Source organism: Motacilla alba, chromosome 26, assembly GCF_015832195.1.
Source record: "Motacilla alba alba isolate MOTALB_02 chromosome 26, Motacilla_alba_V1.0_pri, whole genome shotgun sequence".
Taxonomy (NCBI): Eukaryota; Metazoa; Chordata; class Aves; order Passeriformes; family Motacillidae; genus Motacilla; species Motacilla alba.
This window is the reverse complement of record NC_052041.1, coordinates 3,445,189-3,473,031: the sequence shown is the minus strand read 5'-3', so window position 1 is coordinate 3,473,031 and position 27,843 is coordinate 3,445,189. Positions and strand designations below refer to the sequence as shown.

At 53.8% G+C, this 27,843-nt stretch overlaps 1 protein-coding gene across 1 annotated transcript; it reads right to left on the bottom strand.

The window, feature by feature from the left end:
* Positions 1 to 40: 40 nt before the first annotated feature.
* Positions 41 to 27,584, bottom strand: DSTYK (dual serine/threonine and tyrosine protein kinase). The gene is made up of 14 exons (XM_038162298.1): positions 27,220 to 27,584; positions 20,975 to 21,150; positions 19,844 to 20,062; positions 18,230 to 18,881; positions 15,921 to 16,195; positions 13,451 to 13,534; positions 11,685 to 11,861; positions 10,391 to 10,520; positions 8,729 to 8,885; positions 7,528 to 7,660; positions 6,026 to 6,139; positions 4,448 to 4,562; positions 3,555 to 3,689; positions 41 to 1,562 (listed from the first exon to the last, which is right to left on the bottom strand). The coding sequence occupies exons 1-14, from the start codon at positions 27,449 to 27,451 to the stop codon at positions 1,375 to 1,377; spliced, it is 2,787 nt and encodes a 928-aa protein (XP_038018226.1). The 5' UTR covers positions 27,452 to 27,584; the 3' UTR covers positions 41 to 1,374.
* Between the last annotated feature and the right edge of the window lie 259 nt (positions 27,585 to 27,843).

Sequence of the window (27,843 nt, the reverse complement as noted above, 5' to 3'; positions counted from 1 at the left end):
GGCACATCCCCCACGGGTGCAGAGAAGAAACAAAAAAACCTTTTTTTGTTTTGGTTTTTTTTGTGTTTTTTTTTTTTTGTTTTGTTTTTATTTTTCTTTCTCCATAAAAAGCTCCTGAATCCATTTTTTATTGCACAAAGAAAGGAGAAGATTCCCACTCAACCCATCCTCGGCCGCTGGAATTTCAGCCAAGGAATTCCACCTTCCCTCTTCCCTGGCAACTCCAGGGAGAATTCCCAACTCCTCAGTTCCTCGTGGAGCCGCCCAGGGGCGTTTCCTGCTCCAGTTCCACCCCAAAAATGCAGGAAGCAAACTGGGATTTCCAGGAATTTGGGAAAGACAAGCTTGCCCGGGATCCCCCTTCTTCCCTATCCCCATTTTTTTTTATTATTATTTTATTCCAACCAAATTCCAGCCTGGAGTGAAAGCGAGGGGAAGAAGGAAGGATCTTTCTTCCCATCCAACTCGGAAAAAAACAAAGCTGGAAAAATCCTCGTTTTTTAAAATCTTCCTGTGCACACTCAGCCCAGTTTCAAACTGCCACGACAACCCCAGGAATTCCAAGCCCCAAATCCTGATTTTTTTTTTTTTAAGGAATTTTGGCACTTTCCCCCAGGGAAGAATCCAGAATTTTAAGGACTTTTTGTGGTGCTACCAAGAGGAACCTCCGAGGAACGCAGGGCGGGAGCAGGGGAAGGCTTCTCCAGCCACTCCAAGAAACTGAAGGAAGCAAAGGAGAGGGGGGAAAAGGAGGGAAAGGTGGGATTAGGGATCAATAGCTTATCCAGGTGGGGTTTTCCGAGTCCCCATAGAAAAAAAAACACGGAAGCTTCGCTCCTGTCCATGTAAACATCTCCAGCTCCTCGGAGCTTCCCAACACGCCCCGATCCTAAACTCTGGTGCCTTTTCCTTCCTCTCCAAGCACTCTGGAATCGCTGCCAGCGGCACAGGGAGGAGCAGGATGGCTCCCCTGGGGATTTGGGAAGGGGTTTGTCCCATCCCGTGGATCCCTCCCCAAGGCTTGGGGTGGGATTGGCAAAGCTCCCCCGCGGGCCCGAAGGGTTTGGGTTTTCCATCTGCCATCCCTCGATTCCATAGGGAGAACAGGGTGGGACTGGATGGAGCTGTCACCCCCCTGTCCCAAACAATTCCATAGGGATGTAACAGGGTGGGATTGGGATGGAGCTGTCACCCCCTGAGCCCCTCCCTGTCCCAATTCCATAGGGATGTAACGGGGTGGGATTGGGATGGAGCTGTCACCCCCTGGGCCCCTCCCTGTCCCCCCTCGGGGCTGGCTCGCAGCTCCGCGGCGGAGGCGGGGCTGGAATTCCCAAAATCCCGCCTCAATTCCCGAACCGCTGCCGCAATTCCCGCTCAGGTGGAGTCGTCCAGGCCTTTGTTGGGATGCTCGGAGGCGGCCCGGCAGAGCCGGTCCATGATTCCCTGGAGCATGGGCTGCACGATTCCCAGGAGAGGCCGCTGGGAGGAGTCCCCGTCCCAGCAGGCTTCCATCAGCTGCCAGCATTCCTCGTCAAACACCGCCAGGCGCTCGGGACGCACCCCTGGAAACACAGCGGGATCACCGGGAACGCCGGGAATGGCCAGGGACAGCAGGTGGAGGGGCTGGGTGGCACAGGGGATCCCCAGGAATTTCCAGGAATTCCCAGGGACAGCAGGTGGAGGGGCTGGGTGGCACACTGGGATCACCAGGAATTTCCAGGGACAGCAGGTGGAGGGGCTGGGTGGCACAGAGGGATCCCCCAGGAATTTCCAGGAATTTCCAGGGAAAGCCCTGCCCACATCCAAGGAAAGCAGGTGGAGGGGCTGGGTGGCTCACTGGGATCACCAGGAATGTCCAGGGAAAGCAGGTGGAGGAGTTGGGTGGCACACTGGGATCACCAGGAATGCCAGGAATTTCCAAGGAAGGCAGGTGGAGGGGCTGGGTGGCTCACTGGGATCACCAGGAATTTCCAGGAATTCCCAGGGAAAGCAGGTGGAGGGGCTGGGTGGCACAGAGGGATCACCAGGAATTTCCAGGGAAAGCCCTGCCCACACCCAGGAAATTCCTGGTGGAGGGGTTGAATGGCACAGGGGATCCCCCAGGAATTTCCAGGGAAAGCCCTGCCCCTGCTCACATCCAGGGAAAGCAGGTGGAGGAGTTGGGTGGCACAGAGGATCACCAGGAATGCCAGGAATGTCTAGGGAAAGCAGGTGGAAGGGCTGGGTGGCTCACTGGGATCACCAGGAATTTCCAGGAATGTCCGAGGAAAGCAGGTGGAGGGGTTGGGTGGCACAGAGGGATCACCAGGAATTTCCAGGGAAAGCAGGTGGAGGGGCTGGGTGGCACACTGGGATCACCAGGGATTTCCAGGGAAAGCAGGTGGAGGGGCTGGGTGGCACACTGGGATCACCAGGGATTTCCAGGGAAAGCCCTGCCCGAACCGAGGGAAAGCAGGTGGAGGGGTTGGGTGGCACAGGGGATCACCAGGAATTTCCAGGAATTTCCAGGGAAAGCAGGTGGAGGGGCTGGGTGGGCTCTGGAGCTCCTGGGAAAGGGGCACATTCCAGCAATGCTGCCAAGGAACGGCCGAGGGCCCTGCTGGACACTTCCAGAGGGTGGCCAAATCCATGGAATCATGGCCTGGGCTGGGAGGGACCTTGACCTCATCCCATTCCATGGGCAGGGACACCTTCCCCCATCCCAGACTGCTCCAACCTGGCCTGGGACACTCCCAGGGATCCAGGGGCAGCCACAGCTCCTCCCAGGGAAGGATTCATTCCCAAAATCCCACCCAAAGCAGCCCAGGGAATGCTGGAATGGGTTGGGCTGGAAGGAATCATCAGCTCCACACTTTTCTCTATCCCAGGCTGCTCCAGCCTGGCCTGGGACACTGCTAAGGGTGGGGCAGCCATAGATTCCCTGGGAATTCCATCCCAGCTCCTCCCAGGGAAGGATTTATTCCCAAAATCCCATCTAAACCAGCCCAGGGAATGCTGGAATGGGTTGGGTTGGAAGGGATCCTCCAATCCCATGGGCAGGGACAGCTCCTAGGCTGCCTTTTTATCCTTTTTATCAATTTTATCCATTTAATTCTTTTTATCCTTTTTATCCACTACTCAACCTGGCCTAGGGCACTTCTAGAGGTGGGGCAGCCACGGAAAATCTGGGAATTTACAAGCTGGGAATGAGTCAGGAATCCTGAAATTGGGATTTCTTATGGAATCCTGGAATGGGTTGGGTTGGAAGGGACCATCCAATCCCATGAGCAGGGACAGCTCCCACCATCCCAGGCTGCCTTTTATCCATTTGATCCTTTTTATTCACTTTATCCACTCTCCAGCCTGGCCTGGGACACTCCAGGGATGCAGCAGCCACAGCTCCTCTGGGAATTCCATCCCAGCCCCTCCCAGGGAGGGATTGCTCGGACTCCATCCCAGAAATCTTTCCCAACTTCAGGGATTCTGGGATTTTTACCTTTCACCTCTCCACCACCAGAATAAACCTGGATTTCCCCACCCCCCGGGTGCTTCGGGGCAGAGCCAAGGCCAGGTACCTCTCCTGACGTTGTTCCACAGGTGATCTTTGCTGGCACACCTCTCAAAAGCCTCAGGTAACTTCACGTGGCCCGAGCAGAGGTACCAGAACAGGATCCCAAAGGCATAAACATCCACGGAATTGTCGTATTTCCCTGGGAAAAAAAAACCACGTGGGATCAGCAGGGAAGAATCCCTGGGAGTGGGCAGGCTGAGAGGGGATTCCAGGCTCCCACCTCCCCAGATTTAAACCTCAATTCCACAGCAGGAAGGCAGCAGGAGCTGGGATCAAGGTTCAGCTGTTCCAATTCCCAGGATTTGTAAATTTAAGCTGTACCAGGAATTCCAAACTGAGCTCCGGTGTGTTTTAAACACCAACACCTGTAAGGCCTGAGCCAAACATCAGCCCCTCATCCCAGAAATATCCCAGACATCCCCTAAATCCACACCAACGGAGATGCTTCCACTGGATCCCAACCTTATCCAAGCAGGAGCAGCTCTGGCAGAACAGAAGGATTGGGATCAGTGGGATTTGAGCTCCCAAGTGGCTCCAAAACTCAGGAAAAACCCCTCGGAATTCCCAGAGAATCCAAACTCACTCCAAGGTAGGAACAGCTCGGGAATTCCTTCCAGGGAATCCCTCCTGGAGTATTTCCCTATGAAAGCCAAGGATTTCCAGCTTCCTCCTAATGATAATGTACCTTTCTAATTGCAAGGTTAATTACTCAGCAGAGCTGACCAACCCCATCATCCTCTGTCAAGGGCGGCACTTAAACCCCAGGAGGAATCCAGGGCATGCATTGAAAGCAGGGAATTTCCTGGGGCTGGAATGCTCTCAGGAGCGACTGAGAGATGAATTCCGAGGAATTGCCTCCAGGATTGCAGGCAGAGCAGCGGATCCAGGGGATCCTACCTGTGAAGAGCTCGGGAGCCATGTGGATGGGGGTGCCCACGATGCTGCCAGACATCATCGCCTCGGGTTTGCAGAAGCCCAGATCTGTGATTTTGGCCCTATTCTTTTTGTCCAGCTGGGGAAAAAAGCCACAGGCAGGCAGGTGAGAACCTCATTTCTCCCATAACATATTGATTTTTTGATATCGTGCTGGTTTTGCAAAAAAAAAAAAAAAAAATTAAATAAATTTTTTTTCTGGTGATTGTCATGACCACGTAATGAGACGGATGCTGGAAAATAAACAGCTCGAGATGTGTGCTGTGGCAGCAAACACAACTTTCCCAGGCATTGTCCTGCCTCTCCAGAGGGTTCAGCACAGAAAATGTGGGTCATTTTTGGCTCCTGATCCCTGCAGGGACCGGCAGAAGGTTCAGCATGCAAAATTTGGGTCGGTTTTGGCCCTGTTCTCCAGCCAGGGCCAAGGGAAGAAGCCCCAAAATCTCTGCAGAAGGTTCAGCATGCAAAATTTGGGTCATTTTTGTCCCTTTTCTCCAGCCCAGGCCAAGGGAAAAAGCCCCAAAATCTCTGCAGAAGGTTCAGCACACAAAATTTGGGTCATTTTTGTCCCTTTTCTCCAGCCCAGCCCGAGGGAAGAAGCCCCAAAATCTCTGCAGAAAGTTCAGCACAGAAAATTTGGGTCATTTTTGGCCCTGTTCTCCAGCCCAGCCCGAGGGAAGAAGCCCCAAAATCTCTGCAGAAGGCTCAGCACAGAAAATTTGGGTCATTTTTGGCTCCATTCTCCAGCCAGAGCCAAGGGAAGAAGCCCCAAAATCTCTGCAGAAGGTTCAGCATGCAAAATTTGGGTCATTTTTGTCCCTTTTCTCCAGCCCAGGCCGAGGGAAAAAGCCCCAAAATCTCTGCAGAAGGTTCAGCACAGAAAATTTGGGTCATTTTTGTCCCTCTTCTCCAGCCAGGGCCAAGGGAAGAAGCCCCAAAATCTCTGCAGAAGGCTCAGCACAGAAAATTTGGGTCATTTTTGGCCCTGTTCTCCAGCCCAGCCCGAGGGAAGAAGCCCCAAAATCTCTGCAGAAGGCTCAGCAGAAGATCAGAGAAAAGAATGAGAAACAATTCTTATTTTAACTTGCTCCACGTGTTCCTGTGCACATGTGGAGTGTGTTATGGAGATTTGTTTCCAAGGGGTGATTTCCTAATTACCCAGGGGTGATGGTGCTTGGATTGGAGGACCAAGGAGGTGCAGCTGATAAGAGAGATAAGAGAGCAACGGGGTTTTTAATAAAGATGATTATTGATCAGCCTTCTGTGAATCATGGAGTCAGTGCCAACCATCACCCAGCCAGGGGCCTGCTGGTGATTTTGTACAAAAATCCCTGGCCAGCATTAAAAGGTGCCTCGTGTGAGGAGCTCCTGCTGCCTTTGCCCCAGAATTCCAGCCAGGAAAAGAGACAGCAAAACCTCCCTGTGGCTGACACCAGCACAGCTTAAAATATCCTGTGTGGAGAAATTTATTCCTTCACTTAAAGCTTGTTTTTTCCCACGAAGAAGGCTCTGGGATGAGGCAGAGGCAGGGATTTTCCTCACCAGGACGTTTTTGAGTTTGATGTCCCTGTGCACCAAGCCCTGGCTGTGCAGGTAGCGGATCCCTTCCACCACATCCAACGCAATCTGCAGCCGAGGCTCCAGCTCCAGCCCAGCCTGAGGGGAAAAACGAGGATTTCAGTCCTAAATGTTGCTTTGGCCTGCTCTTCTTTACCAAAATTGAGTCATTCCACCTTTGTTTTACAGATTAATGGAGAATTTTTTATTAGAGAATCAGTTTTGGATTGGGAGATCCAAACTCATCCCATGGGCAGGGACACTTCCCACTAAAACAGGTTAAGTGTGAGGAGAAAAACTCAGATTTTATGCCTAAAAGTTACTTTGGCCTGCTCTTCTTTACCAAAATTGAGTAATTCCAGCTTTGTTTTACAGATTAAAGGGGAGTTTTTAATTAGAGAATAGGTTTTGGGTTGGAAGGAAGATCAAAACTCATCCCACGGGCAGGGACACTTCTCACTAAACCAGGTTAAGTGTGAGGAGAAAAACTCAGATTTTATGCCTAGAAGTTGCTTTGGCCTGCTCTTCTTTACCAAAATTGAGTCATTCCACCTTTGTTTTACAGATTAAATGGGAATTTTTGATTAGAGAATCAGTTTTGGATTGGGAGATCCAAACTCATCCCATGGGCAGGGACACTTCTCACTAAACCAGGTTAAGTGTGAGGAGAAAAACTCAGATTTTATGCCTAAAAGTTACTTTGCCCTGCTCTTCTTTACCAAAATCGAGTAATTCCAGCTTTGTTTTACAGATTAAAGGGGTATTTTAAATTAGAGAATAGGTTTTGGGTTGGAAGGAAGATCCAAACTCATCCCATGGGCAGGGACACTTCCCACTAAACCAGGTTAAGTGTGAGGAGGAAAACTCAGATTTTATGCCTAGAAGTTGCTTTGGCCTGCTCTTCTTTACCAAAATTGAGTCATTCCACCTTTGTTTTACAGATTAAATGGGAATTTTTGATTAGAGAATCAGTTTTGGATTGGGAGATTAAAACTCATCCCATGGGCAGCGACACTTCCCACTAAAACAGGTTAAGCCTGAGGAGAAAAACTCAGATTTTATGCCTGGAAGTTGCTTTGGCCTGCTCTTCTTTACCAAAATTGAGTAATTCCAGCTTTGTTTTACAAATTAAAGGGGAGTTTTTAATTAGAGAGTCAGTTTTGGATTGGGAGATTAAAACTCATCCCACGGGCAGGGACACTTACCACTAAACCAGGTTAAGTGTGAGGAGAAAAACTCAGATTTTATGCCTAGAAGTTGCTTTGGCCTGCTCTTCTTTACTAAAATTGAGTCATTCCAGCTTTGTTTTACAGATTAATGGGGAGTTTTTAAAATTAGAGAATCAGTTTTGGGTTGGAAAGGAGATCCAAACTCATCCCATGGGCAGGGGGACACTTCCCACTAAACCAGGTTGCTCCAAGCTCTGTCCTGGCACTTCCAGGGATAAAATAAATATAAGATAAATACTGAATAGGAGAATTTGGCACCTTCAGCCCTGTGTAGAGGTCCCTGTGCAGCCTCTCCATGATCAGCAGCACAGCAATGCTGGAGCCTCCTCCGTAGCCATAATCGATAACGGAGCCGTGCAGGTGCACCAGCCTCTCGTGGGACTGCAGGGACCTGCACAGGGGTCAGAACACAAAACGTGGGTTATTTTTATCCCACCCTCCAGCCCAGGCCAAGGAAAGAAGCCCCAGAGTCTCCGCAGAAGGTTCAACACAGAAAATCTGGGTTATTTTTGGCCCTCTTCTCCAGCCCAGGCCAAGGGAAGAAGCCCCAGAGTGCCAGCAAGGACCTGCAGGAGGTTCAGCACAGAAAATTGGGATAATTTTTGCTCCCTGAGTCCTTGCAGGGACCTGGAGCAGATGCAGCACAGAAAATTTGGGTTATTTTTGACCCTGTCCTCCAGCCCAGGCCAAGAGAAGAAGCCTCAAAATCTCTGCAGAAGGTTCAGCACAAAAAATCTGGGTCATTTTTGGCCCTGTTCTCCAGCCCAGACCAAGGGGATCCCTGAAGGGACCTGGAGCAGGTTCAGCATAAAAAAAATGGGGTAATTTTTGGCCCCTGAATCCCTCCAGGGACAGAAAATTTGGGTCATTTTTGTCCCCAGTCTCTAGCCCAGGCCAAGGGAAGAAGCCCCAGAGCTGCAGATTTTGCAAAAATTCCCAGCACAGCTCAGAGCAGCACAATCCTCAGCTGTCTGAGGCAGTTAAACAACAACAAAAAAAGCCTTTTTAAAGGTTAGAGTCACAAAAAAAGCCATTCTTGTCTGAGCTGGCCGTGCCTGCAGCTGTTTACTGCAAACCAGCTGCTCTCTGCACTGCAGAGCCATCCTTGGCTTTCCTGGGGATTCAGGAAGGACAAGGAGTGGGAAAAGAGAGAGGATTCACCACCAGGAAGCAGGGGAGGAGAATTGCTGGTTATTATGGTCTGTAAACTCGAATTTCCTCTGAATTTGGACAGCACAGGCAGCAGGGAATCTGATTAAGGCAGGAAGGAGCATCCCTGGCTGAGCATTCCAGGAGCTCCAACCCCAGATTCCTGCAGCAAACCTGGATGTGGCACTCCGAGCTCTGGGCTGGGTGACAAAGGGGACATCAGCCACAGGCTGGGGGCTCTTCCAGCCTGAATCATCCTGGGAAATCAACCAGATCCCTGTGGAATGGGGGAAGCACTCAGCACGCAGACCTCATGTAGTGAAATTCCAGTGCCAGGTCGTTCCAGTGTTTCTCATCCGGAGGGACGACGGATTTGAGGGCGCAGGGGAAGTGTCCCCCCCAGCTGTCACACAGGTACACCACCCCGTACTGGCCTCGGCCCAGCTCCCTGCCCAGCTTGGGCTTCCCTGCAAGGCAACAATCACAAAAAATTAGCCTCAAATCCAAGGCACCAATCCCAAAAATCAGCCTCAAATCCGAGGCACCAATCCCAAGAATCAGCCCCAAATCGAAGGTGACAATCCAAGGCACAAATCCCTAGAATCAGCCCCAAATCCAAGGCACCAATCCCAAGAATCAGCCCCAAATCCAAGGCACCAATCCCAAGAATCAGCCCCCAATCCATGTTTTTCCCTCCTGCACATTCCCAGCTGTCAGGTGCCAGTTGAAACCTGGCTGGAAAATGGAGTGAAAATCCAAACTCCCTCCACTGGAAAATGGAGTAAAAATCCAAACTCCCTCCCCTCCGCTGCTGCCTGGGGAGGAGGGGGAGCAGGAAACCCTTCCCAGCAGTGTCCCCCTTCCAGCAGTGACCCCCCTCCTCATCAGTGACCCCGCTCCCAGCAGGACCCCCCTGCCAGCAGTGACCTTGCGCCCAGCAGTGTCCCATTCCCACCAGGACCCCATTCCTAGCAGTGACCCCCTTCCAGCAGGACCCCGTGCCCAGCAGGACCCCAATCCCAGTAGTGCCCTGTACCCAGCAGTGACCCCCTCCCAGACCCCGTTCCCAGCAGTGACCCCGCTCCCAGCAGGGACCCCGTTCCCAGCAGGGACCCCGTTCCCAGCAGGACCCAAATCCCAGCAGTGTCCCTGTTCCCAGCAGTGTCCCTGCTCCCAGCAGTGTCCCGTTCCCAGCAGGACCCAAATCCCAGCAGTGTCCCGCTCCCAGCAGTGACCCAAATCCCAGCAGTGTCCCCTCCCCAACAGTGACCCCATTCCCAGCAGTGACCCCATTCCCAACAGTGACCCCATTCCCAGCAGTGACCCCTCCCCAACAGTGACCCCATTCCCAGCAGTGACCCCATTCCCAGACCCCATCCCCAGCAGTGTCCCGTTCCCAGCAGTGTCCCGTTCCCAGCAGTGTCCCTGTGCCCAGCAGTGTCCCCTCCCAGCAGTGTCCCTGTGCCCAGCAGTGTCCCCCTTCCAGCAGTGTCCCCATTCCCAGCAGTGTCCCCTCCCAGCAGTGTCCCTGTGCCCAGCAGTGTCCCCCTTCCAGCAGTGTCCCCATTCCCAGCAGTGTCCCCTCCCAGCAGTGACCCCATTCCCACCAGGACCCCGCTCCCACCAGGACCCCGCTCCCAGCAGTGTCCCCTCCCAGCAGTGTCCCGTTCCCAGCAGTGTCCCCTCCCAGCAGTGTCCCGTTCCCAGCAGTGTCCCCATTCCCAGCAGTGTCCCGTTCCCAGCAGTGTCCCGTTCCCAGCAGTGTCCCCATTCCCAGCAGGACCCCGTGCCCAGCAGGGACCCCATTCCCAGCAGTGTCCCCTTCCAGCAGTGTCCCCCTTCCAGCAGGACCCCGCTCCCAGCAGTGTCCCCTTCCAGCAGTGTCCCCCTTCCAGCAGGACCCCGCTCCCAGCAGTGTCCCCTCCCAGCAGTGTCCCCTCCCAGCAGTGTCCCCTCCCAGCAGGCAGCTGACCGTGCAGCAGCACGTCCTGCAGGGATCTGCTCTCCAGGGACAGCCGGGCCAGCCGCGGCGCGTGCTCCTTCCTGACGCGCAGCCACAGGTCCTCGGTCCTCTCCAGGCGGCCCGAGTGGCCGTCCTCCAGCTGCAGGGACAGCGCTGCCTCACCCCGCTGCTTTTGGTGTTTTTTCAGTTCAAACCCCCCATTTCCATCCCCAGCCCCGAGCTCCCAGGGAGTTTCTGTAGTTCAAACCCCGCATTCCCATCCCGAGCCCTGATCTCCCGGGCAGTTTTTGGAGTTTCTGCAGTTCAAACTCCCCATTTCCATCCCCAGCCCTGATCTCCCAGGCAGTTTCTGCAGTTCAAACCCCACGTTCCCATCCCCAGCCCCAATCTCCCGGGCAGTTTTTGGAGTTCCTACAGTTCAAACCCCCCATCCCCATCCCCAGCCCCGGGCAGATTTTGGTGGTTTTTCAGTTCAAACCCCCCATTTCCATCCCCATCCCCATCCCCAGCCCCATCCCCAGGCAGATTTTGGTGGTTTTTCAGTTCCAACCCCCCATCCCCATCCCCAGGCAGATTTTGGTGGTTTTTCAGTTCCAAGCCCCCATCCCCATCCCCGGGCAGATTTTGGTGGTTTTTCAGTTCAAACCCCCCATTCCCATCCCCCGGGAAGATTTTGGTGGTTTTTCAGTTCCAACCCCCCATCCCCAGGCAGATTTTGGTGGTTTTTCAGTTCAAACCCCCCATTTCCATCCCCATCCCCGGGCAGATTTTGGTGGTTTTTCAGTTCAAACCCCCCATCCCCATCCCCAGCCCCAGCCCCATCCCTGGGCAGATTTTGGTGGTTTTTCAGTTCAAACCCCCCATCCCCAGGCAGATTTTGGTGGTTTTTCAGTTCAAGCCCCCCATCCCCATCCCCAGGCAGATTTTGGTGGTTTTTCAGTTCCAATCCCCCATCCCCGGGCAGATTTTGGTGGTTTTTCAGTTCAAGCCCCCCATCCCCATCCCCAGCCCCATCCCCGGGCAGATTTTGGTGTTTTTTCAGTTCAAACCCCCCATTTCCATCCCCATCCCTGGGCAGATTTTGGTGGTTTTTCAGTTCAAACCCCCCATCCCCATCCCCATCCCCAGCCCCATCCCCATCCCCGGGCAGATTTTGGTGGTTTTTCAGTTCAAACCCCCCATTTCCATCCCCATCCCTGGGCAGATTTTGGTGGTTTTTCAGTTCAAACCCCCCATCCCCGGGCAGATTTTGGTGTTTTTCAGTTCCAACCCCCCAGCCCCATGCCCATCCCGCTCCCCGGACCTGGCGCAGGGAGGCGGCGAAGGCCTCGTGGGAGCTGTTGAGGCGCGTGCGGAACTGGCTGCAGATGCTCTTGGCCAGCTTGGAGGCGCTGAGGCTCTCGATGGCGTCCTGGGCCACCTTCCTCTTCCAGTCGCTGGTGATGGCCGGGGGGCTGACCCACGTGATCCGCTGGATTATCTGGGAAAAGCACGGAATCACAATCCCGGAAGCACCAGGCTGGAAGAGAGCTTCGGGATCATCGAGCTCAACCCAGCCCTAACACCCCAACTACATCCCAAAAATCAGCCCCCAATACAAGGCACCAATCCCAAAAATCAGCCCCAAATCCAGGGCACAAACCCCAAAAATCAGCCCCCAATACAAGGCACCAATCCCAAAAATCAGTCCCCAATACAAGGCACAAATCCCAAAAATCAGCCCCCAATCCAAGGCACCAATCCCAAAAATCAGCCTCCAATACAAGGCACCAATCCCAAAAATCAGCCTCCAATACAAGGCACCAATCCCAAAAATCAGCCCCCAATCCAAGGCACAAACCCCTGGAATAAACTCCATATCCAAGGCATAGATCTCTGCAATCAGTCCCAATCCAAGGCACAAATCCCAAAAATCAGCCCCCAGTCCAAGCCACAAACCCCAAAAAATCAGTCCCAAGTCGAAGGTGACAAATCCCAAAAGTCAGCCCCAAATCCCCGGAATCAGCCCCAAATCCAAGGCACAAATCCCAAAAATCAGCCCCAAAATCCAAGGCACAAACCCCGGGAATACACTCCAAATCCAAGGCAAATATCCCTGCAATCAGTCCCAATCCAGGGCACAAATCCCAAAAATCAGACCCAAATCCTCGGAATCAGCCCCAAATCCAAGGCACAAATCCCAAAAATCAGCCCCAAATCCCAAAAATCAGCCCCTAATCCCAAAAATCAGCCCCAGTCCAGGGCACCAATCCCAAAAATCAGCCCCAAATCCTCAGAATCAGCCATAATCCAAGGCACCAATCCCTGGAATCAGCCCCAATCCCTGGAATCATCCCCAAATCCCTGGAATCAGCCCCAATCCAAGGCACCAATCCCTGGAATCAGCCCGAATCCCAAAAGTCAGCCCCAGTCCAAGGCACCAATCCCTGGAATCAGCCCCATCCAAGGCCCCCAGTGCCACCCCCACTCTTTCTTTAAGCACATCCAGGGATGGTGACTCCACCGCCTCCCATTCCAGAACTTTCTCCCACTTCCAGTAAAAAACCTTTCCCTAAATCCAACCTAAATTTCCTCCTGAATTTCCTGCTCTGAGCGGGAACTTTATTCCCTGCTCGGATGGACGAGCAAGAACAAAACTTCTCCTCAAACAATCCCAGCCCAGAGTGGGAACAAACTCCGGATTCCTCCCTTCCCGGGACAGGGATCCCTCTGGAATTCTGTGGTTTCTAACGAAGGGTGAGGCAGAGCAATTTAATTACCCACGAATTACAGGACGTGCTGATTCCAACACCTGGAATTTCCACACCTCAGCCCAGGAAAAAATGTCACCGATTTGGGAAGAGCTCTCTCTGCTCTTCCCACCAATATTGTGGAATGAGGATCCTGGAATTCCCAGACTGGCTCGGACTGGAAAGGATTTTAAATTTTATCCCATTCCACCCCGCCAGGGTTGCTCCAATCTCCATCCTTGGCCGCTTCCAGGCGTGGAAATGCCCAGGAATAAATTTTGGGAGAGGCTGAGAGGATTTTTTTTTTTGCTCCCAAATTCCCTTTTCCAAGAGTCCGCACCTGTTTGATCTGTTCCCACAGCATCCTGGTCACCGTGGAGCCCGAGTGGAACGTCACCTCCACGTGATAGGCTGCGTTCAGGATCTGGAAAAGAGGGAAAAATGGGAATTCTGCCAGCCAGGAGCTTCGCCAGAGCCTGTGAAAATGGAAAAAATGGGGACAGTCCATGAATCACTCGGTTAATTGATTTATTCTGTTGTTTCATGGGTGTTTTTAGGCTGTAATTTCATTATTTAGTACAGGTTTATGAGATAATTGATTCATTGTGTTATTTCACATTGATTTATTGTGATGTTCATGGGTGGTTTTAGGCTGTAATTTGATTATTTAATACAGGTTTATGAGCTAATTGATTCATTGTGTTATTTCACATTGATTTATTGTGTTGTTTCATGGGTGTTTTTAGGCTGTAATTTCATTATTTAGTACAGGTTTATCAGATAATTGATTCATTGTGTTATTTCATGAGCATTTTAGGCTGTAATTTGATTATTTAGTACAGGTTTATGAGATAATTCATTGTGTTATTTCACATTGATTTATTGTGATGTTCATGGGTGGTTTTAGGCTTTAATTTGATTATTTAATACAGGTTTATGAGCTAATTGATTCATTGTGTTATTTCACATTGATTTATTCTGCTGTTTCATGGGTGTTTTTTATTTTATTGTGATGTTCATGGGTGTTTTTAGGCTTTAAATTGGTTATTTAATACAGGTTTATGAGCTAATTGATTCATTGTGTTATTTCATGAGCATTTTAGGTGGTAATTTGATTATTTAATACAGGTTTATCAGATAATTGATTTATTGTGTTATTTCACATTGATTTACTGTGTTATCTCGTGTTTTTATGCTGTAATTCAATATTTCACACAGGTTTAGGAGCTAATTGATTTACTGTGTTATCTCATGTGCATTTTTATGCTGTAATTTGATTATTTTTATGAGATAATTGATATACTGTGCGTTTCATGGCCATAAATTGATTATTATGTACAGATTTAGGAGACAATTTGATTATTTTATACAGATTTAGGAGATAACTGATTTACTGTGTTATCTCATGGCCATAAATTGCTTATTTCACCCAAACTCAGGCCCACAGCAGTGCCACCACCCCAATCCCCACCTGCCTGAGACAGCTGCTGGTGATGTGCACAGAACCATCCCGGGGTTTCTCCAGAGTTTTTAGGTGTTTTTATGCTGTAATTTGATTATTTTATACAGATTTAGGAGCTAATTGATTTACTGTGTTATCCTATGCACGTTTTTAGGCTGTAATTCAATTATTTATACAAATTTAGGAGATAATTGATTCACTGTATTATCTCATGTGTGTTTCATGGCCATAATTTGATTATTTCATTAAAATTTAGGAGATAATTGATTTCTTGTGTTATCTCATGTGTGTTTTATGGCCATAAATTGCTTATTTCACCCAAACTCAGGCCCATGGCAGCTCCACCACCCCAATCCCCACCTGTCTGAGACAGCTGCTGGTGATGTGCACGGAGCCATCGCAGGGTTTCTCCAGAGTTTCAAGGTTTTTATGGCCATAATTTGATTATTTACACAGATTTGGGAGATAACTGATTTACTGTGTTATCTCATGGCCATAAATTGCTTATTTCACCCAAACTCAGGCCCACAGCAGTGCCACCACCCCAATCCCCACCTGCCTGAGACAGCTGCTGGTGACACGCACGGAGCCATCCCGGGGTCTCTCCAGAGTTTTAAGGTGTTTTTATGCTGCAATTTGATGCTTTTATCCAGATTTATGAGGTAACTGATTTACTCCGTTATCTCACATGTGTTTTATGGCCACAGTCTGACCATTTCACCCAAATTCAGGATCATGGCAGCTCCAGCACCCCAATCCCCACCTGTCTGAGACAGCTGCTGGTGATGTGCTTGGAGCCCTCCTGGGGTCTCTCCAGAGTTTTTAGTTGTTTTATGGCCACAGTCTGACCATGTCACCCAAACTGAGGCCCACGGCAGCTCCAGCACCCCAAACCCCAGTGATTCCAGCCCCATTCCAGACCTGTCTGAGACAGCTGCTGGTGACGTGCACGGAGCCATCCCTGGGCTTCTCCAGCCCCCGGGGCGGGTGCTTGGAGCCCTCCTGGGGTTTCTCCAGAGTTTTCAGTTGTTTTATGGCCACAGTCTGACCATGTCACCCAAACTCAGGCCCACGGCAGCTCCAGCACCCAATCCCCACCTGTCTGAGACAGCTGCTGGTGACGTGCACGGAGCCATCCCTGGGCTTCTCCAGCCCCTGGGGAGGGTGCACAGAGCCCTCCCGGGGTCTCTCCAGAGTTTTAAGGTGTTTTTATGCTGCAATTTGATGCTTTTATCCAGATTTATGAGGTAACTGATTTACTCCGTTATCTCACATGTGTTTTATGGCCACAGTCTGACCATGTCACCCAAACTGAGGCCCACGGCAGCTCCAGCACCCCCATCCCCACCTGTTTGAGATAGTTGCTGGTGATGTGCACGGAGCCATCCCGGGGTTTCTCCAGCCCCCGGGGCGGGTGCACGGAGCCCTCCCAGGACTCCTCCAGGCTCTTGAGGCAGCGCTCCAGGGTGCCCACGAAGCTCTCCCTCAGGTAATCCACGGAGCTGATCAGTTTGTTGGCCACAGCCTGGTTCAGCCGGGAGATGATCAGCTCCTGGATCTGCTGGATGCAGCGCTTGATGTCCTTGGAGCTGACGGGCTCGCCGCTCTCGGGAATGATGATGTCTGCAGGGACAGGGAGGAAAAGTCAGCCCGGAGTGTCACTGTCACTGACATATTTTATGGAAACCTTTTAGCCAGGATTTTCTTCTCCTGAGAAGCTGAGAGGCCTCAGGAATAAAATGTAAACAATGATCATCTGCTGTTGTGGAATGCACAGGGGGATCTGTGATTGGTCTCATGGTTGTTTTTAATTAATGACTAATCACAGTCCAGCTGTTCAGATTCTCTGATCAGTCACAGGACTTTGTTATTCATTTTATTCTATTTTCAGTAGCCCTCTGATGATTCTTTTAGTCTAGTTTTAGTTTAGCATTTTTAATCCAATATAGATCATAATATAATAAATCAACTTTCTGAAACGTGGAGTCAAGATTCTCGCCTCTTCCCTCCTCCTGGCTGCCTGCAAACACAACAGTCACACTCTCTGAAAACTCCTCTTTGCCCAGGATTCTTCTCTGGGAAGCTGAGAAGCCTCAGAGAAAAAGGAAAACAATATCATCTCATTTGCTTCTGCTGTGCCTTGCTGCTTTGGAATGTGGCTGGAGATTGTTTATCCAACATGGGAATTGTTTTAATGGCCAATCCCTGTCAGGCTGTGCCAGACTCTGGACAGAGTTACGAGTTTCATTATTATCTTTTAGCCCTCTGTCTGTATCCTTTCTGTGTTCTTTAGCACAGTTTAGTGTGGCATTCTTTAATATAATACAGATCATAAAATAATAAATCAGCCTGCTGAGAACACGGAGTCAGGTTCATCATTCCTGCCTGCCACGGGGGATCCTGAAAATACCCCACTGGAGATCTGGGATTGCTGGGAGAACACCCCTGGGGGTGCTCTGAGGAGCACACGCCGATCCAGACATTGTTTTTAAATAATGTTCTTCTCAATGATCCCAGAATTGCATTTTTATTGTTTTACACAAGATTATGATCATTTTATTCAAGATTATTGATTATTATTTTCTCCAATATTATAATTATTTTATCCAAGATTTATTATAATTTTCTCCAAGATTTATTATGATCATTTTCTCCAAGATTATGATCATTTTCTCCAAGATTACTTATTATTTTATCCAAAATTATCATTATTTTATCAATTACTATCATCATTATCCAATATTATCATTTTATCTATGATTATGACCATTTTATCCATGATTATCATCATTATTTTATCCAGTATTACTATTTTATCTATGATTATGACCATTTTATCCATGATTATCATCATTATTTTATCAAGACTATCAGTATTTTATTCAATATTATTATAATGACTTCATCCAAGATTATTAATAGACTTTATCCAAGATTATTAACGACTATCCAAGATTCAATTATTTTATCCAAGATCATTATCACCTCATCCAACACATCATGCCAAAAAAAATGGATATTGCCTGATGCCTGATTTTCATCCGTGTTTGGGGTTCTGGGATCATCCAGGAATTGCAGGTTGGAGTCTCACTGAATCCATCAATTATTGTGGTCAGGATCTGCCTGATCCCAGATTTTGACTCACGTTTGGGGTTCTGGGATCATCTGGGAATTGCAGGTTGGAGTCTCACTGAATCCATCGATTATTCCAGTCAGGATCTGCCTGATCCCTGATTTGGATTTGTGATTACGACTCTGTGACCATGCAGGAATTCCAGGTTAGAATCTCACTGATCCATGAATTATTGTGGTCAGGATCTGCCTGATCCCAGATTTTGATTCGTGTTTAGGGCTCTGTGACCAGCTGGGAATTGCAGGTTGGAGTCTCACTGAATCCATCAATTATTGTGGTCAGGATCTGCCTGATCCCAGATTTTGATTTCTTTTTAGGGCTCTGTGACCAGCTGGGAATTGCAGGCTGGAGTCTCACTGAATTAATGAATTATTCCAGTCAGGATCTGCCTGATCCCGGATTTTGATTCATGTTTAAAGTTCTGTGACCATGCTGGGACTGCAGGTTGGAATCCCACCAAACTCCTGCGCCAACTTTGCATTTCCCCCCAACCACCCCAAACCCTCCCTCCAGCTGGCTCCCACCTCGGAACTCCATGCTGGCAGCATCCTCCAGCAGCTCCTCCTTCATATTCCCCAGGGTGTCCACGATCATCTCCTTCATCTCCTCCTGCTTGCGGTTGGCGATGCCCATCAGCGACTCGTAGAGCTCGTTCTCCTTCCTGCGCGTGTACTCCAGCCTCTTGGGGGTGATCTGCAGGTCGCGCTGCATGTCGAAGGCCTGGTTGATGAAGATGTTGAGGCAGCGCCCGTGCACCTCGCTCAGCCTCGTGGCCGCCTCCACCAGGTGCTGCTGCAGCACCTGCCTGGAGAAGGAGCTCAGCAGCCGCAGCTTCTCCAGCTGCTCCACCAGCACGGAGGAGCCGGGAGCGCCGCAGCCGCAGGGGCCGGAGGGGCTCAGGTATCCCAGCTCCAGCAGCTGCAGCTGCAGCGGGGATTTGTCCCGCCCGGGGGTTTTGGGAGAGCTCGGCTCGCCGCCGGCCTCGGGGATTCGCAGGAAGAAGATGGGCAGGGAGAATTTTGCTTTGATTTCCCGAAGTTCTGCCTGGTCCGACGGGGACAGCCGGGGCTCGCTGATGGCGAAGGTGACGACGGGCAGCACCTGGTTCACAAACTCGGCCAGGGTGGCCTCAGCTGACTGGAAGCCCCGGCATGGAGCCACCACGATGTCCACTTCCTGGGAAAAAGAAAAGAGGAGGAGGAGGTTTGGAGAGGTTTTTTCCGTGGAAAAATGCCCTGGGAGTCATTCACACAGCAAAAAACTGGAATCCTCCAAAGCAGATCTGGAGTCTCAGCAGGGCCGATCCCTGACTCCAAATCCCTTCGTCTGGACCTAATCTTTGGAGTTTTAGCCCAGTTTAGGACAAGGCTGATTCTTGGACAACTCCGAATTCCTTATTTTGGACCAAATGCCTTGGAATTTTAGGACAAAACTTAAACCAAGTGTCCCAGGAAAGAGCCAGCAGGGGAATTTACTGAACAGGGCTGTGGCAGTGCCACCCCAAACTCCCCATGGACCAGGGCAGGGACAGTGGCAGTGCCACCCCAAACTCCCTACAGACCAGGGCAGGGACAATTTGGGAATTAATTTATCAGTCCTGTAAATGTCCTGTCCCACATGCCAGGGACAGTGGCAGTGCCACCCCAAGCTCCCCAGGAACCACAACAGTGGCAGTGCCACCCCAAGCTCCCCAGGGACAGTGGCAGTGCCACCCCAAGCTCCCCAGGGACAGTGGCAGTGCCACCCCAAGCTCCCCAGGAACCACAACAGTGGCAGTGCCACCCCAAGCTCCCCAGGAACCACAACAGTGGCAGTGCCACCCCAAGCTCCCCAGGGACAGTGGCAGTGCCACCCCAAGCTCCCCATGGGCAGTGGCAGTGCCACCCCAAGCTCCCCACAGACCAGGACAGTGGCAGTGCCACCCCAGGCTCCCCAGGGACAGTGGCAGTGCCACCCCAAGCTCCCCAGGGACAGTGGCAGTGCCACCCCAAGCTCCCCATGGGCAGTGGCAGTGCCACCCCAAGCTCCCCACAGACCAGGACAGTGGCAGTGCCACCCCAGGCTCCCCAGGGACAGTGGCAGTGCCACCCCAGGCTCCCCCCACCCCACGGCAGTGCCAGTCACGGCGCCACCCTGACCTTGAGCAGCGCGCAGGGCAGCACCACCTCCAGCTCTGCCACCCTCTGCGCGGGATCCTCGGCGTCCCCGGGCACCTGCAGGTCCTGCTCGGGGATGGTGTCCCAGTGCCCGCTGTGTGCCACCAGCGCCTGCACCAGCTCGTACTGCCCGGGCAGCGCCAGGCTCAGCCGCGGCCGCGCCCCGTGCGTGAAGCGCACCCGGCGGCGCCGGCAGCACTCCTCGGTGCCCGGGCCAGCCCCGGGGGTGGGCAGCCGCTCCTCGGTGACAGTGCCAGCGGTGGGCAGCAGCTCCTCGGTGACAGTCCCAGGGGTGGGCAGCAGCTCCTCGGTGACAATGCCAGGGGTGGGCAGCAGCTCCTCGGTGACAGTGCCAGGGGTGGAAAGCAGCTCCTCGGTGACAGTCCCAGGGGTGGGCAGCAGCTCCTCAGTGCCCGTGCCAGCCCCGGGGGTGGAAAGCAGCTCTGCAGTGCCAGCCCCAGCAGCGGGCAGAGGCTCCTCAGTGGTAGTGGCAGTCCTGGGCAGCAGCTCCTTGGTGGCAGCTCCAGGCAGCAGCTCCTTGGTGGCAGTGCCAGCCCCAGGCAGCAGTTCCTTGGTGGCAGTGCCAGCCCCAGGCAGCAGTTCTTCAGTGCCAGCCCCGGGCAGCAGCTCCTGGGTGCCAGTTCCAGGGGTAGGCAGCAGTTCCTTGGTGGCGGTGCCAGTCCCTGGGGTGGGCAGCACCCTCTCGGTGGCAGTGCCAGCCCCAGCGGCAGACAGCAGCTCCTGGGTGCCAGTCCCAGGGGTAGGCAGCATCCTCTCAGTGGCAGTGCCAGCCCCAGCGGCAGGCAGCAGCTCCTGGGTGCCAGTTCCAGGGGTAGGCAGCAGTTCCTTGGTGGCAGTGCCAGCCCCAGGCAGCAGTTCCTTGGTGGCAGTGCCAGCCCCAGCGGCAGTCAGCAGCTCCTGGGTGCCAGTCCCAGGGGTAGGCAGCAGTTCCTTGGTGGCAGTGCCAGCCCCAGGCAGCAGTTCCTTGGTGGCAGTGCCAGCCCCAGCGGCAGTCAGCAGCTCCGGGGTGCCAGTCCCAGGGGTAGGCAGCAGTTCCTTGGTGGCAGTGCCAGCCCCAGGCAGCAGTTCCTTGGTGGCAGTGCCAGCCCCAGCGGCAGGCAGCAGCTCCGGGGTGCCGGGCGCGGGCAGCAGCTCCTGGCCCAGCAGCACGTTCAGCAGGCGGGCCTTGGCGCGGCAGTTCTGGCCCAGGATCAGCAGGCAGGGCCTCCAGCTCACCGAGCGCTGCAGCTGCTCCTCCTCGTGCCGCGGGAACGACACGGGGCCGGGGCCTGCAACGGGGACGGGGTCAGGGGCTGGCCCGAAAAAGGGGACGCCGCAGCCCCGCTGCTGCACGGGGGAGCTCCCGCCGTGCCAACGCCGTCCCCGTGGCAGGACAGGAGGTCATTCAGGGTTGTTACAGGGGCACAGAACCCCGGCAGCCTGGCAGGGGATGAGCCCCAGGGAAGGAGCTTTGCCGCCAGCCAGAAGGTTCTGGAACAGCCTCAAAGCCCACAGAGTTCCCTGAGAGACCACAAGGTTCCCTCAGAGCCCACAAACCTCTCTCAGGGACCACAAATGTTGCTCACACCCCACAAACTTCCCTCAGACCCCACAAACGGCCCTCAGACACCCCACAAACGGCCCTCAGACCCCACAAACGGCCCTCAGACACCCCACAAACGGCCCTCAGACACCCCACAAACCTCCCACAGACCCCACAAACTTCCCTCAGACCCCACAAACGGCCCTCAGACACCCCACAAACGGCCCTCAGACCCTACAAATGGCCTTCAGAGCCCACTAACTTCTCCCAGATCCCACAAACCTCCCTCAGAGCCCACAAACTTCTCCCAAACCCCACAAACTGCCCTCACACCCCACAAACTTCCCTCAGACCCTACAAACATCGCTCAGACCCCACAAAAGGCCCTCACGCCCTACAAATGGCCCTCAGAGCCTACAAACTTCTCCCAGATTCCACAAACCTCCCTCACACCCTACAAACATCACTCAGACCCCACAAATGGCCTTCACACCCCACAAACCTCCCTCAGACCCCACAAACCTCCCTCAGACCCCACAAACATGACCAGGCTGTGCTAATTCAGGCTCAGGGCTGAGTTTAGCTCCTGTTTTCCTTTCTTAAAAAGTCCTAAATGCAGCTTTGGCAAGAGCTAAATTCAGCATCCCCCTCGTGCACAGCAGCAGGATGACTCTGACAGCCCCAAAACCACAAACAAATCCCTCAGCAGGAACACAAAAAAATCCCAGGAATGCAATTAAACGGGAAATGGAACCACCAGTCCCTAAAAAATGCACAATTTGAGAGGTACAAAGCACCAGGATTGCTCTGAGACTGGAAGGGATTTTACAGGGTTAAAAATTCTGTTTTAAAATTGCTGTTAAAATTCTTTTTTTGTTTTCATGAGTCATGTTCCGGCGGCCCAAACTGTGAGGAAAACAAGATCCTCCCCTTCACCAGGAACCTCCTCACACTGCAAACCCCATTAAAGAGATCCTACAACACATCCCTCTCCTCACCCTGACAGCTTAATCACTCCAGTTTAATTAAAATCAGCCAAATTTGGAGCACTTTGTGTAGTCTGAGATTGGTTGGAAGCTCCTTTAAAACCCTGCCCAAGGTTTGCCTTCCCCTCAAATCTTCCAGCTGGGAATAGGATTTTGGAGGAGTTTTTCCACCCCATAAACTAAGGGGAAATCCTCTTTGTGGCTCAGCACTGCCCCATCTCAGAACCCCAGTTCTGAGCCCCAAACCCCGAGTTTGGGAAGGGCTGAAGGGAGGAAGCTCTCCCTGAAAGGTGATTTTGGGGATTGTTTTCCAAACAAGCCTTTTAGGAGCCACATCAAGAGGGCTGGAAGCTGACCAGGAGCTCACAGGAGATAAAGATCTGTGAAAATCCCACAAATGGCACATTTGAGCCTTCATCCCTAGGATGGCTTTGATCTGGGGACATTGCTTGGAGCTTCTCCTGGGATTCAGGATCTGCAGCGTGAAACAAGCAATTCAGGGAGGGCTGCAGAGGCAGAGCCTCTTCTCTGCTGAGGCTTCCGAGGCAGCAGAGCTCCCTCTCCTCCCTCTAGGAAGGCTCAGAATTGGTGGATCCTTAAATCCACCAGAAAGATCTCCAAAAAAATCACAGGGATGCAGCAGCAAATAATTGAAGGATTATTTATATGGATGGAGAATGCTGGCCTGGTTTGGGTTGGACCTTCAGGCTCATCCTGTTCCTCTGCCACTCAGGGACACCTTCAGCAGCCCACGCTGCTCCAGCCTGGCCTTGGACACTCCCAGGGATGGAACAGCCACGGATTCTCTGGGAATTCCATCCCAGCCCCTCCCCACCCTCACAGAGAGGAATTTCTTCCTATATCCCATCTAAACCTTCCCTCATTCCCCTTATCCAGGTGAAAGTTTCCCTTTCCAGCCTTCTTGGAGCTCCTTTGGCTACTGGGAAACTGCTCCAAAGTCCTCCAGGACTTTCCATCTTCCCTCCAGGATTTCTAGTTAAAACACCTTTCCCAAGGTGCTCCCAAATCCATCTTTCCTCCAGGATTTGTGGTTGAAACAGCTTCCCCAAGGTGCTCCCAAATCCATCTTTCCTCCAGGATTTGTGGTTTAAACACCTTCCTGTGATTCCACACCCTCTGGTCAGCACGGACACGGATCCAGGGTGGGAGGGACCCAACAAAGAGCAGGATCAGAACTTCTCCTAAGGTCCTGCCACATCCATCTTTCCTCCAGGATCCAGGGTTAGAACACCTTCCCTGTGATCCATGAATCGGGATCGGAGCATGGACATGGAACTAGGGTGAGAGGGACTCAACAAAAAGTGGGATCAGAACTTTCCACTTGTGAGGGACGCAGCCACATTCCTGGGCAGTGCCAGGGGCTGGAGCTCCATCCCAGCCCCATCCCTGCTCCATCCCAATTCCATCCCTGCTCCATCCCAGCCCCATCCCGGCTCCATCCCAATTCCACCCCTGCTCCATCCCAGTTCTACCCTGGTTCCGTCTCTCCTCCATCCAAGCCCCATCCCTGCTCCATCCCAATTCCATCGAGCTCTATGCTGGCCCCATCCCGGCTCCATCCCTGGCTCCATCCCAATTCCAACCCGGCTCCATCCCTGGCTCCATCCCAATTCCAACCCTGCTCCATCCTGGCTCCACCCTGGTTCCATCTCAGCCCCATCCCGGCTCCAGGCTCCCTCTCTGCCCCATCCCAGCTCCATCCCTGCTCCACCCTGGCTCCTGGCTCCCTCTCTGCCCCATCCCGGCCCCATCCCGGCTCCTGGCTCCCCCTCTGCCCCATCCCAGCCCCATCCCGGCTCCTGCCTCCCCCTCTGCCCCATCCCAGCCCCATCCCAGCTCCTGGCTCCCTCTCTGCCCCATCCAGGCTCCATCCCAGCCCCATCCCGGCTCCTGGCTCCCTCTCTGCCCCATCCCAGCCCCATCCCAGCTCCAGGCTCCCTCTCTGCCCCATCCCAGCTCCATCCCGGCTCCACCCCGGCTCCTGGCTCCCTCTCTGCCCCATCCCAGCCCCATCCCGGCTCCTGGCTCCCCCTCTGCCCTATCCCGGCTCCATCCCGGCTCCTGGCTCCCCCTCTGCCCCATCCCAGCCCCATCCCGGCTCCTGGCTCCCCCTCTGGCCCATCCCGGCTCAATCCCAGCCCCATCCCGGCTCCTGGCTCCCTCTCTGCCCCATCCCGGCTCCTGGCTCCCTCTCTGGCCCATCCCAGCCCCATCCCAGCTCCTGGCTCCCCCTCTGCCCCATCCCGGCTCAATCCCAGCCCCATCCCGACTCCTGGCTCCCTCTCTGCCCCATCCCGGCCCCATCCCGACTCCTGGCTCCCTCTCTGCCCCATCCCGGCCCCATCCCGGCCCCATCCCGGCTCCTGGCTCCCTCTCTGCCCTATCCCGGCCCCATCCCGGCTCCTGGCTCCCTCTCTTCCCCATCCCGGCTCCTGGCTCCCTCTCTTCCCCATCCCAGCTCCTGGCTCCCTCTCTTCCCCATCCCAGCTCCTGGCTCCCTCTCTGCCCCATCCCGGCCCCATCCCGGCCCCTGGCTCCCCCTCTGCCCCATCCCAGCTCCTGGCTCCCTCTCTGCCCCATCCCGGCCCGGCCCATGTGAGCAGCGCTGGAGCGGCGGGCCAGCCCCGGGGCACACATCCCATGAACCGCGGGGATGAAAGGAGGCCTGTCCGCCGAACAAGGGCGGCTCTCAGCAGCACCGCTCTCCAAATCCCCCCAAAGCTCGGCAGAACGACCTCAGCTCCGATTTATGGGGGCTCCAAGCACTGACTCATCCCTTTTCCTGCGCTTTGATGGTCTCACCCGCCTTTATTCTGTTTTCCAGCCCCTGTTTTTGCCAATATTGAGGGGTTTTCCAAGGATTCTGACCACTTCTGAGCTGCTGGTTGTGACTCCCAGCAGGCTTTGGCCGCCACGAGCTGAAATCTCAACAGATTTGGATCAACTGAGGCGTCCAAAACCAGCGTGGAGCACCCTGGAACGTGTGAGACTGGATGGGGTTTAAGGTCCTTTCCAAACCAGGCTGGAATTCTAAATAACCCCACTCCATATCAGCACAGAGGTGTTCATTCCTGCTGCTGAGCCCTGGAATGGGTTGGGTTGGAAGGGATCCTCCAATCCCATGGGCAGGGACAGTCCCACTATCCCAGATTGCATTTTATCACATTTTTATCCATATTTTATCCCTATTTTATCCCTATTTTAAACCTATTTTTCCATTTTTAATCCGTTTTTTATCCACTACCCAACTTGACCTTGGACGCTCCCAGGGATCCAGGGCCAGCCACGGATTCTCTGGCAATTCCAGGGAAGGATTTATTCCCAATATCCCATCCAAAGCAGCCCAGGGAATCCTGGAATGGTTTGGGTTGGAAGGAATCATCCAATCCCATGGGCAGGGACGCCTCCCACTATGCCAGGCTGCCATCTGATCTTTTTTTTTTTTCTATTTTACCCATTTTACCCTTTTTTCCACTCTCCAACCTGGCCTGGGACACTCCCAGGGATGGGGCAGCCACAGCTCCTCTGGGAATTCCATCCCAGCCCCTCCCAGGGAAGGATTTATTCCCAAAATCCCATCTCTCCCTGCCCTCTGGCAGTGCCATTCCCGGTGTGCTGCCACTCCATCCCTTGCAAATATTGGAAATATTCCATCTTTTCTCTCCAGGTCACCCCAAATCCTCCTCTTCTCCAGGCACAAGAATCCCAAATTGCAGACATCCCAGGCTCACCCAGCTCTGCCCCATCCCAAAATCTCCTTCCCCACCCAGCCCGGTGAGAGGGGCAGCAGCCACTCCCCAAAATCCTGAGCTGTTCCCAAAACCTTTCCAGCCACAGCTCCGCAGTGCCACAAGGGGAAAACGAACCCCAAATCAGCCCAAAACCCTTTCTTTTTATACACACAGAGAGAAAAACCCAACACTTTGAACGTGAAACCAGGATTTGGAGTGCAAGATGAGCAGGTCCAAAAATCCTGGGCAAGAATCCCGGACAAGGATCCCGGACAAGGATCCCGGACAAGGATCCCGGACAAGTGGCCACGAGAGATGACTCAGGAGCCTTTTGGGGATGAATGAAGAAGACCTTTATGGACCTTTCACGTCACACTGAACCCCTCTCACGAGGCAGTCTCATGGAAACACCGAGTCCTGCCCGTGGCAGCAGAGGTGCCACCCTCAGCTCTGTTTGTCAACAGCAGCAGAGGAGCAGAGAGCCCCCAGCGAGGCCACGATCGCCACGGAACTCTGGGACAAACAGGGAACGCCAGCCCCTCATGCCACCCCCGCCAGGGGCTGCCTCTTCTGAGCCCCCTCTATCCCCTCCCTGCGGGGCTGCAGCTGCAGGTGGGGCTCAGGGGGAGGGGGTCCCCATCCTAAACCCACGGAAGGGACCCACAGGGATGGTGGGTGCAGCTCCTGGCACCCTGGGCATCCCACCCTGGCATCCCTGGCACCGCTGCCAAACCCTCCTGGAGTTATGCCCGTTCCCTGGGGAGCCTGGGCAGTGCCCAGCACCCTCTGGGAGAAGACCATTTTCCTCACACCCATCCCAAATCACTCCCTGCTCTCCTCCCTTCACCCCACGAAGCCTCTCCCGCCCTCCAGGCCCCCCCAGCCCTGTAACCCCCATGACAGCCCCGCCAAGCTGACACTTCACTGCGCACCGCAGCGCTCACAAGCCCCCAGAGACCCCTCACAAGCCCCCAGAGACCCCTCACAAGCCCCCAGAGACCCTTCACTCGCAAAGGTTTCCCCTTTACCCCCGAGCCCCCTCACCCTCACACCCGCCCGTCCCCGCCCCTCTCTCACCGCCGTCCCCGGGACCCCCATCCCCATCCCAGGCGGAGCGGGGGCCGTCACCGGCAGGCGCCGAGGCGAAGGGATGTCCCTGGGAGAACTTGACGTCGCGGAAGAACCTCTTGGTCTCTCGCAGGTTGTGCTGCAGCCGCGCCAGGTGCCGGTTGTAGTGGCCGAAGGAGCGGCAGAGCTCCCGCACGGCCCCGCCGGGACCCCGCCATGACGGGGCCTCCTCGCCCTCCATGTCCTCCGGGTCCGCCCCGCTATCCCCTCCCCACCGCGGGCAGCTCTCGGGCCCGGCCAGGCTGCCGCCGTTCGGGGAGGAACCTCCCCGAGGATCGCCTCTCCTCCCGACCCCCCCCACCCCCCGCCCCTCCCGCCTCCCCGACCCCCGCGGCCGCCGCCTTCTCCCGAGGGGAAGCGCCTCCACCGGCCGCGCTGCGTGTGCGCGGAACGTTTGTCGGCGCGCCGCAGGGCAAAGGGGGAGGAGGCCGGGCGCACCCGCGCGCGAGGCACGCAGGGAGATGTAGTTTATTTACGTTTAAATGCAGCTCGTTTTCCCGGCGCGGGAGGGGGGGACGCCGGGAGTTGTAGTCCGTTTTGCCGCAAAGCTTCATGGAATTTGTAGTCTCACGA

Coding starts and splice junctions, on each gene's coding strand:
- DSTYK (XM_038162298.1), bottom strand. CDS start 27,451: ATGGAGGGCGAGGAGGCCCCGTCATGGCGGGGTCCCGGCGGGGCCGTG. Junction 16,196..18,229: donor TGCCAGCATGGAGTTCCGAG/GTGGGAGCCAGC, acceptor CTGTCCCTGCAG/ACATCATCATTCCCGAGAGC. Junction 1,563..3,554: donor GTGGAACAACGTCAGGAGAG/GTACCTGGCCTT, acceptor CTGTGTTTCCAG/GGGTGCGTCCCGAGCGCCTG.